The sequence below is a fragment of the Delphinapterus leucas genome, chromosome 3, assembly GCF_059928025.1.
Source record: "Delphinapterus leucas isolate spDelLeu-1000000601 "Yukka" chromosome 3, BTC_Dleu_Yukka2, whole genome shotgun sequence".
In the NCBI taxonomy this organism is placed as follows: Eukaryota; Metazoa; Chordata; class Mammalia; order Artiodactyla; family Monodontidae; genus Delphinapterus; species Delphinapterus leucas.
Genome location: NC_143131.1, coordinates 99,646,773 through 99,658,063, shown reverse-complemented (window position 1 = coordinate 99,658,063; position 11,291 = coordinate 99,646,773). Strand labels below are relative to the sequence as shown.

Genomic DNA, 11,291 nt, shown 5'->3' with positions numbered 1-11,291 from the left:
CAGGTTTCTTTTTTCTTTTTTTTTTTTTTTTTTTACAAAATAAGCAAATGCTTACTTTATCATTCACACATAAAATTATATAGAAACAACACACAAACTGCTTGGAATGCAAATATTCTTTGGTTTACTCATCAAAATAGCAAATAACAAAATAGCAAAAACCTTATCAGTTAAATAAGAAAGTGACATTCTTTATTTACCTATCAAACCTTACTAAACATTGAAATGCATTCATTTTCATTCCCATGTTCTTCTGGCAATATCCTGTCTTCCCTTTTGCCTTTCATCCCCCTAAATTAAATTATTCTGATGGGCTCATCTCTAAGGTAAAGATTGTTTTATCATTCTTAAAACCACTTACTTTTTATTGTCCCAATATCAGGAATGATCTAGATTTCCTCTTTGTCTCTTACATTTAAAACAGGTATGAAAAATAGAGATTCCATCAGCACATTTTCAAGATGACGTAAGTTAAGCCCTCAGCAAGCATTTCAAGGCAATGGTATGCCATTTTGGGGAATTTTCATGTTTTGGGAAGTATTACTGTTGGTACTGAAGAAGAGGACTCGATTCCAGAAGCATAGTCTTATGTTAGACATTATTCATAATGTCAAATACAATTGGTTTCTACAATATTGATTTCAGAGAAGCAGTTTTCTATTTTTCTGAAGGTTCAATTTGACTGCCTTAATTCTTGAATCTTAATTCTTAATTAAGGCGGAATTCTTGAATGTCAGTGACAAAGTCTTTAACGAAAGATTTTTTAACAAAAGGTAAACGTGAAAATGGAATTGTTTCAAAAGGAGAAATGACAGTAAGAGAGAGCTCTTGGCTTTTTAAAAGAGGTACACATACATAGTAAGGAATAAAGGTGAATCAAAATACACAATTCTGTACATGACAGAAATATCCCATGTGCCACCAACATAACAACTGCCCTAAAAAAGATGTCTTGAGGTTTGGAGCCACACGTATCTTTCTTTATATAACTCTATATTTGCATCACGCAACCATACATCTTCCCGTGATCTGCTAACCGCTGGGAAGCTTTTTACCAGAATATTTGGCAATATGCTTTGCTTCAAATAAAACAAGCCTCATAAAACATTATCATTAATGTCTGACAACTGAATTGGGCAAAGTCTTTCTGAAATATGTGTAATCTTTAAAACATTATTTTTTTTTCTTCATAAATCAGCAGTGCTCCATCTTCAAATAAATCATGAGCAGTCACAATCTCAACTCACATGCTCATATGTTCTCTTCATCTAACATTTTGTTGATGCCATCACACAGTTTTTGTAAGTGGGGTTTAAAACTTCCGAAGGGATTATACAAGGCAGCCAAGAAATCACAATCTGAAAAATGATCAAAGACATTATTAACCCGTCCATGTGACTTGGCGGTGAGGTGACGCTGGATGATCTGGTGGAGCATCTCTCTACACTCATTTAACAGCCTGGATAACACATTCCGGTCAAAGGTGAAATCCACCTGATGGAAACTGACCACGGTCATAGCAAGTTGATGAACTTTCTTCTTGAATTTCTCCATCAGCGCTAGCTCATCTTGGTTAAACTGATTATTCCTGTAAAGAATGGCCAGCTTGATGACTGTTTTGATGAGGTTTTTGATGATCTTCTCTGCCTCCTTCTTGTTCTGGGTGTACTCCTTGGTCACCCTGTAGAGCTCATCCAGCACTTCGCTGCTCGTGTCATCGATTAAGGTGGTAGCGACGGATTTGGACACCATTTTACCCAAGATCTTCTTTTGTGCCTGAACGGCCAGGTTTTTGGAATTAAAGACATCTGTGGCCACTAAAAACAAAGGGGAGGAGGAGGATAAAAATTCAGTAAATATCAGCAAGATAAGCAAATTAAAAATCTCATTGGAAGGAGTATTTTCCTTCCCATTTTCCCACTCTACGGCTTGCCTCCCATCTACTGACATTAGTTTCTGTTCAGAAAAGAACTAAAATAATTTTCCTACATTTGGGGGAATTAGGTTCTCATTGGTGAAATTATGGGTGGTTGTGCATAATCTTTAAGGTTTTTTGGCAATTCAAGTGTTTTACACCTTCTGCTTTGCAGCCAATACATTGTTTAGAAGTTTAAGGGCTCTGGGGGTGGGGGTGGGGGTGGGGGTGGGGGTGGGGGAGGGATAAATCAGGAGCTTGGGATTAACATATACACCCCACTATATATAAAATAGATAACCAACAAGGACCTACTGTATAGCACAGGGAACTCTACTCAGTATTCCATAATAATATGGGAAAAAAATCTGAAAAAGAATTAATATATGTCTATGTATAACTGAGTCACTTTGCTGCACACCTGGAACTAATACAACACTGTAAATTAACTATACTCCAATAAAATGCTAAAATTAAAAAAAAACAAAAACAAAAAACGAGTTAAAGGGCTCTGATTATAAAGATAGTATGTCTCAAGAGGCAGTAAGTTTTTGTTATTTTTCCCTAGTTTTAATTTTATAAGAATTACATAAGGAATATAAAATCAACTCTACAATAGTTCTCTGAGCAACAGTAACCAAGAATGATTTATAGAAACCCATTTAAATGTAAGAGGAATAAATGACAAAGGAGTGATATTGAGTAAATTGACAAATTCATGGAAGCTAATCAAAAGGAAAGCCCTGCTTTATAGTCCAAAATTTGCAAAAAGTCAAATTTCCCAAGACATTGGTCAGCACTTACCAGTTTGATCAACCTAACCACCCTGAATTTCAACTCCCCAAAGCTGAGTGTTGGAAAGAAATATTCCTTGGAGAGCTTATTGTCACTTGCTATTTCTAATGAATGGCCATTGTGACCTTTAAATTTTTCTACGATTTGAGGAAAAAACCCTACTGTATGAACTAATGAAACGTGCCACATGAACAACATACTTGGGAAAAGCAGGTGCTTAGAGTTCACTTTTGAACCCACTGATTAAATTATCATAATTTAATTAGACAGAGATTTAAGACACAAAAAATAAGAGCCGTATATATTAAATATTAATGAGACCCTACGTGATGCTCTTAACTTACAGCCAGTCAGTGAAGATGCTCAATAAATGTTCATTCCCTAAACCAAGTTTAGTTTTTCTCCAAAATCCTCTCCCACTCTGCGTATACTGCTTCGCTACAACTGTGCTTTCTCCCTCTTCTCCTAGGTGCCTGGGCGTTGGAAAGCAGTCATTCAGTAATGAAAGATGAAAGGCTTAAAAATACAGATATGTAGGAATGAGTCAGGGCATCATTGATATTATTAGAAATAATTATGAAATTATTTCTAGTTTGGACAGGTTAGCAACATTAGAAAACAAAAAGGTAGCTGCTCCCAAATCCAGGCTGGGAAGGTACATAAGAGATTAACTCCCTCAATGTGGAACTGCCATGTCAGATTTGAAATTTGGGCCAAAGTAGCTCATGGTATATAGTACAGGTAGCCGCCAAGTGATTCCTAATGACCAGGATGTCATTCAGAACTGTACACGGCCATACACCCTGCAAGAAAATATTGATCGAACTAGAAATGGTGCCCTCACAAACGTTGATATTTAAACTTGTGAAACATGAACTGAAACTGCAGAAGAACTGAAATTGATTTTGAGAAAGAAAAGGAAAGTGAAAGAGCACGAGAAATAGCCAACTTGACAAAGAAAGTTTCCAAGCTTTTTAATACTTCCATCATTTAAGCAGCAATCCATTTCTATTCCTACTCTTCAATAGTTTGCAAGAGTGTATGGCTTTACACTAAAGAATTTATGTCAAAATGAACGGCACACGTGTAGTTATTTAATATTAATATTACCATATTAAGACCAGGGACCATCTTCCATGACTCAGCTTAAGACACAGACCTCTACAAATAATAAACCTTATTTATATAGGAAGGGATACCCCCAAATTTTCAGATACACAGTAACTAGGATTTCAGGAATTTATTTTATATAAAGTTGAAAGTTTATTGTTTTTAATTGATTAGAGTGTGACACAGTCTACAAACAGCCCATCTGGGATTTACTGCAATGCCTAATAAATGGCGATACCGTACATTGTGAAATAATCAAAATCAGAGGGAGATGGGTTCGAAAGATTCCCCTGTGCTCCTTTTTCCAAGGCTGGACTTGCAAGTTCGTATGTCTTTTAAACTAGTTTTCTTATTAAATCTAAATTTCCCATGTAATTGCAAGCATAAAGACAAAATAACTCTATGGTGTAGCGCTTTAACTTCTCGCAAAAGAAAGGCTGCTGCCAACTAAGCAAGATCATTCTCCATTTACTAGGAACCCAAACTAAACCAGGACAGAGAAGTTGACCTCTGAGGCTTTCACATTTGTTTCAAAGGAACTTCAAACCCTGTTCTAGAAACACAGCAACAGCTTCATACTTTCATTTTATCCTTTGGATTATATCCAGTACAGTCATCTTTGAAAATGAGGATGAAACTCTTTCTCCCCCTCCTCAGGGAAGACATGCATGCAGTAGATTTCTTTCCTAGCATTAGTGAAGGCTTTTTCAGAGCCAACTGGGAGCTGTGGCTGAGAGCTGCTGGCCAGGACTGTGTGGTCTGTGATCATGAAATATGATTATTTTTTTCTTGCAAATTAACTGCCTTTGGCCATTCCTGCTCAGGCTTGTTTGTCAGTCCCACATCCTCCACTAGATCGATTAAATGTCTGGTGTATCTCACAGCTAGTCCTGGACCAAGTTTTTCTCCTTCACAGTCCTCACCCCTGTGTGATCTCAACCACTTCCATGGCTTCAGATATCACCCATGTGCCAATGACTCCCACAGTTATAACTCAGCCTTGACCTCCTTTCCGGACTCATTTTGCAAATGCACTCAAGGTTTTTCTTTTCCTTGGCTATTTTGCAGGCATCGCAAATATACCATGTCCAAAACGGAATCCTCGATTCCCTCCTGCCCCCAAAGGGCTCCTCCTCCATTCTTTACTATCTTAATTAATAGCATCCCTTCCATCCTTGTGCTCAAGTCAGAGACCTGGGAGTCGTCCACTATACCATCCCCTCCCTTACCCAGTCCATTACCAAGTTCTTTCCATCCTACCTTCCTCCAATTCTCTAAATTCTATCCAATTCCCTCCATCTCCATGGACAACAGCCCAGTCCAAGCCCCTTTCCAATCGCTTCCAATGTAGTAGCCAGGGCTTTTAAAAATGGAAATTAGAAAATGATGCTTCACTTAAATTCTTTGCTAACCATTGCACTTCCTTGTTCCTGAAATTCTCATCATTTGCTTACATTTTCATTGTCTGCCTTCCTTTAATAGAATGTAAGCACTTTGAGAGCAGAAGTTGTAAATCTTACTCACTGTGTCGTCCCCTGGACCTACAAGGGTGCCTGGTACACGGCACTTCTGACAGAAGCAGGAGTCAACTGCCCCCCTCTCTTCACTATACTTAAATACTTCTCTGTGAAAACATGCTGACCTGCAAAATGAGAGTTCTAAATACATATGTGGGTGTTTGTTTGTTTGTTTTAAAAGCTAGAGAAACAGATATTTGCTTTACCTGGTTAAATATGTGGTTTTCTTCCTTTGAAGTGTACCTCAGAGTGTGGTTTCTCTTACTGTCATAAATCAGTTCTTTTAAAGAGGAAAGATTTAGCAATCCAAGTGTCCATCGACAGATGAATTGATAGAGAAGATGTGGTATATGTACACAATGGAATATTACTCAACCATAAAAATAATGAAACACTGCCATTTGCAGCAACATGGATGGACCTAGAGATTATCATACTAAGTGAAGTCAGACATAGAAAGATGAATATCATAAGATATCACTTATATGTGGAATCTAAAAAAAAATGATATAAATGAATTTATTTATAAAACAGAAATAGACTCACAGACATAGAAAATAAACTTATGGTTACCAGAGGGGATGGGGTGGGGAGATAAATTAGGAGTTTGGGATTAACATATACACACTACTATGTATAAAAGAGATAAACAACAAGGACCTACTGTATAGCACAGGGAACTATATTCAATGTCTTATAACAACCTATAATGGAAAATAATCTGACATATATATATATATATATAACTGAATCATTGTACTGTACACTTGAAGCTAACACAACACTGTAAATTAACTATAATTTAAAAAATGCAAATGTAAAAAAAATAAAGAGGAAAGATTTATTATGTACAACGAGAAAACATCAAAGGACAGTAATACAAATATTTAGCATAAAAGCAGGGTACAGTGGTTCTGACTTGAGCTACAATGGAAGATTAAACACAGGCCCACCTCTCCCTCTGTCTGGATCTATGATGAAAAACACATAACCAAAGGTATGCCCAGGAAGCAACTAAGATGAATAGGAGATGTTCTCAAAGAAGAAAGTGCTGGAAGTACTGATTCACTTGTGTTTAAAAATATACATGTATGCTGTTGACTAATGAAAAATGATACCTTATATCAAAAACATACAAAGGATTACCACTACATCAAAACCATTTAAGACTGTTTTCAGAAATATGTGTGAATGTTATTTGACATCTACTTATCTCACTGCCCCTCCTCTACGTCTTTACATCGCCTTTCTTGGCTTAATCAAACAGTCCATTTCAGCAACGTTTGCTGTGAGGCAAACTGATATTTAGGGAATCCTGCTTTTAGCATCAACAATTATAAATCTGGAGATAAACACTGATGTCAAAGTTATAATGACCCTGTATAAAAGAAAAAAAGTGCTTAGAATAGGGGGAAAAACCCCAAAACCTTTTCATGACATTAATTAATGAAAAACTATAGTTCTCTGAAATTAACAAGAATTACCCATAATATTACCCCAGTTAAGAAAATGCTAATATAGTGAAGTACTCAAGTTACTTTCTTTACAACCTCACCATCAAATACATAATTTTTCACCCATCAAATTTGTTATACTTGGAACTTTTAAACGGTGACTACAGATGCACATATATGTCACTGCTAATTCTTGCCTAGTTAAAATTTGATCCAGTGGGCCCAGTAGTAGGAAGGATGGAAAAGAAAACAATTTGAAGAGCACGACTGGCTGTTTTGGTCTGTTAGTAAAAGTTCTTTAAACAAATATATAAAACCTTAGCTCTCTTGCATTTGAATTACTCCAAATCTAAATGGGGCTTAGTAAAAAGACAGCTTTGGGGATAAGAATGGAGCCATAACCAACAGTAAACACTGTCACAAGAAGTTAAACAGCTAAGAGTTGACCCCCCTACATTGGGATTTGGTGGTGCTCCAGGAGAAAAGCAAGGAGTTGTTGGGACACTGCTGATATATGTGTGACACTAGCCTCCACACTCAGAAATTCCAAAGTGGGAAATTCAACAGGATAGAGAAGAAACAAAAAACCAAAAAGAAAAAAGAAAGAAAAAGAGAGTGAGGGGTGGGGAGAGGGCCATATCAGCAGAAGCAGCAGAGATTCAAACTATGAGAGGGGCTGACCCTGGAAGGACCAGAAGAAATGACCATGGCAGCAAGCTGGAGGCAATCTTATCCAGAGAGAAAAAGACAAGTGCCGGGACCCTTAACCCCCAATCGCCCTCAGGTCACAGACGGAGACTCTAACACAAAAGAACATAGTCTTGAGAAAAATCAATACATCTAAGGCCCTTAACCTGATGGCGAATGCAAATTTGGGTGTGCATGCATTTTCCTGACCCCAAGTGGTTGAAAACCAATGGTATGCCTCATCACAGGGACAAGCTAAGTCATTCACTCTGTGTCTCCTACCACCTTCAGAAAAGTACATGCTCATTTAAAAAGTCAACATATTAAAGAAGACAAATGTCAGGGAAGGTGGTGACTTTAAAAAGGGCTGAAAAAGAAAAAAAAAAAATCACTGGATGGTTTTCAATGGAGTACTGGGAATTATAAAGCACCCCCTTGCAGCCTCCTTTCCTTGTTCTTTACGTAGCTATTTCACAACTCTGTAAGTAAATCTGGTAGTGCAAATGGCTCTTTTCCACAGAGATACAAATAAATTCTGACTAGTGAAGGTGCAATTGCTCCCTCATTTTCTTGTCTGCCTGTGTTACACTTGGCATTCTCCTTTGAAACGATTATAAGAGCTTACTGTTCCTCATTAGTTAACGAGTTAAGTAAAATCTTCGGCATGTCCCTTTTGTATTTTTATGAGAGTCATGACTTGATCTTCTTAAAAACATACCCTTTAACACATATTACGATTTTTTCGTCAAAACCATATAAAGTAAAACAAAACAAACCAAACCAAAACTGCAGTCCATATAGCCCTTTAGTGAGAACTAGTACACGTTTCCTGCGCAACTAATTTCCCCAGGGTCCTGGAAAAGAAGAGTGTACTTATAAAAGTCCAATATTCCGTAGCTGATGGTTCCATGAACTGCCATACTGCTCAGGCATATTACTGAGACTCAGTTTCCCCATCTACAAGATGGGACTAATCCCCACCTCTTGGAGTGGTTGCAAAGATAAATGGACATGGAGCACAGAGGAGGATCTCACAGAATACCCGTCACTGAACAGCTTTCTCCACAGGTTTGTTTAAAGAAGTCAACAAATTAAACTTCAAATACCTTCTGAGGTTCTCTGGTACTGAATGACATTTGGTGAAAATTAATCAACTCCTTCCGGAAGTAACATGGAGCTTAGAAATGCAAAATGTCAGACGGTTGTGTGAAAACAAAGACCTCACACGGTTTAGTGAATAACGAGTTATAGATCCTTTCTGTGATGACATTAAAAAAACTAAAATATATTAAAATTTCCTTTATCGGAGAATTTCTCTTTTTCTTAGGTGTTGAATATGTTGTTAGCAATAGATTCAGTACCACAAGGACTGTGATAGGTAACACAAGTGTATTTTGTCTAGAGAAAACTGGCCCCAGGAGAACAGAATTGAAGCACCCCACAAAAAGACAAACAGTATCAGCATCCATACAAAGCTGTGCAAGAGAGGAAACAATGTAAAGGAAGTGGGCCACATACAAAGCCAAAGTGAAAGTCCACGGAGGCCAACAAGATTACTCCATAAAGTCCTAGCTTCTCTCCCAGACTTCCCAAAGCTTCCCAGAGAACCAGAGACCCAAAGGCAGGGCTTCCTGCCAAGTAAGAACAGCATGGATGGAAACAAAAGATCAAGGTCGAGAGTCCTGGGTTGTAGACTTGGGTGCAATTTAATTTCTTTGAATCTGTTTTCTCATCTGCTAAGTAGGGCATCATTTCAAGGTGGTATGGCTTAAGTGAGAGTTACTGAGTTACAAATCAGAAAACCCCCAGCAGCATGCTGGGCTCATGACGACAGACCACAAATGCACACTGAGTTTTGCTCCCTTATTGAATACACTTGAGATAGAGAAGCAGGAATTCAAGCCCAATATTTACACACACTGTATTCTTTCTACTCGTCTCTCTTTATATCTTCTATTTTCCAAATTTGTGGACAAGAGGAATTATGTCCTAAAGAAAACACTATGAAGGCTTTTCCCCGTGTGACCTTGGGCTGTTTTTGTTGCTTGAATTCTAGAATCTTTTCATCATGATTTTGGGTTCAACTGTGTGTCTTTCATTCCTGTGGCTTACTTTTGTGATGATTCTGAAATTGAAAATGTCATTTCCTAAGTTTCAACACCTTTAACGTCATATTAGACTCCATCTCTGCTTTTTTTTTTTTTTGGTTAATTTGCTCCAGGAATCATGTTGACTCCTTGACTGCTTTCTGAAAGGCATAAACTCTGACAAGATATCCCTGCTCCCTCTAGGTGCACTAATACCAGGATTGGAAGAAAGTTTGATGATATTTATATGAAGTGGTATGGTTGGATCCCACGGAATGTCAGTCTTGTAAATATTAGAAAAGAGGTTACAGGAATAGAAATGAACTTTGTGGCTACTCAGAGTGAGAGGTTTACAGTCATAAGAACCCACTGGCTAGCCACCATATTTTGAACTTATACTACATTATCCCCAGAACTGCCTAGAATATGCATTATCTTATTGAAATTTCACAACAATCCCAAGAGGGAGGTTGTCATTATCCCCATTTACAGATACAGTAACGGAGGCCCAGAGAAATTAAGTTGCTCTCTCAAGGCCATACAGTCAGTAAGTGGAAGAGAGGAACTTGATCCCAGATATGTCCAATTCCAAGCTATTCTCTTAAGCATTATGTTACAACACACAAGCATAAAAAAAGCTCTCTCTTGAAGTATGAGAAGACCTAATAATATTTGACTAAGTGAAGTGAAATAAAAGAAAAAAAAAGAGAGCAGGTCTCCCTTGGAGGAAAGACATGGATTCCATAAGGTAGATCAACACAGCTGGGCTTGAAATAGCCTGTATTTCCAGGGAAAACTCAGAACAGTTTTAAAACATTGAAAAATATAATTAAAAAGAATAATATGCTTATGTTAGTCAAAAGCCGGAGTGTAAATATTTAAAGTGAGAAGTCTCTCTCAGCTTTGCCACCACTACACAGTACTGATGTCAACCACTGCTGCCCAGAGGTAACAACTATTTTTAGACTTTTGGTATCCTTTCAGATTTGCTGTCTCTTCCGCATAGATAAGCATATATATGAATAGATAGATTCTGAGCAAGGCGAAGAAGTCTTAAAGGCTTGCAATTCTTAAGAAATGCTACTTTTGAGTGATGAGAGACTATAAACTGGGTAATTCCAGTTTATGGAATTCTATAATTCCTTGCATGACTCTGACATAAAATGGTGAGATGCCAGAGGCACATGGCTATTACCTTTGTTCCCATACATGTGGTAGCAATAAGAGTCCTTCAGCGAGTGATGAGAAGGTAGTAAGTATGAAACAGAGGTCTTTATTTAATTGGGGGAGGGTGAAGTTATGATTAGAGCAATTGTGCAGAGTTTATCATCCAAATGGGATCCCTTCGAAAAGGGCACTATTAGTAATTACACTATGACAACAAATCTGTGATTGTTCCAGCAGGTAAATGTAAGTGGTCACTAAAGACTACTTAACTACTCAGGCACTAAAGACACTCAAGACTAAATAAGAAAGGGTCAAAAGTAAGGGTCACCCAAATATTTAGGACCTGAGAAATTTCTTGGGAACCCCACAAGAGCACTAGCCAGCTTTTATTCCGAATTATGTTAAAAACAACAAAAACCTAATTCTTCAAGAAGTTAAGAGTCTTAAGTAGGGGGTGGCAGGGGTGATTCCCTCGAGCTAAATACATTTGGGAAACGGTATATACAAAGGTCCCATTTGAGTTGCAAAAAATGTACTAATAATATTAGAGGTCTTGAGG

At 37.6% G+C, this 11,291-nt stretch overlaps 1 protein-coding gene across 4 annotated transcripts in view; it reads right to left on the bottom strand.

Annotated features, from left to right (window-relative positions):
- Window positions 1–101: 101 nt before the first annotated feature.
- The window catches only part of TNFAIP8 (TNF alpha induced protein 8), a 122,467-nt gene continuing 111,277 nt past the window's right edge, over window positions 102–11,291 (bottom strand). For all 4 annotated transcript variants that reach the window (XM_022590611.2, XM_089909216.1, XM_022590600.2 and 1 more), the window contains exon 2: window positions 102–1,817. In XM_022590611.2, the coding sequence (XP_022446319.1) occupies window positions 1,252–1,817 (566 nt within the window). In that variant the 3' untranslated portion in view covers window positions 102–1,251. The remainder of the gene's footprint in view (window positions 1,818–11,291) is intronic.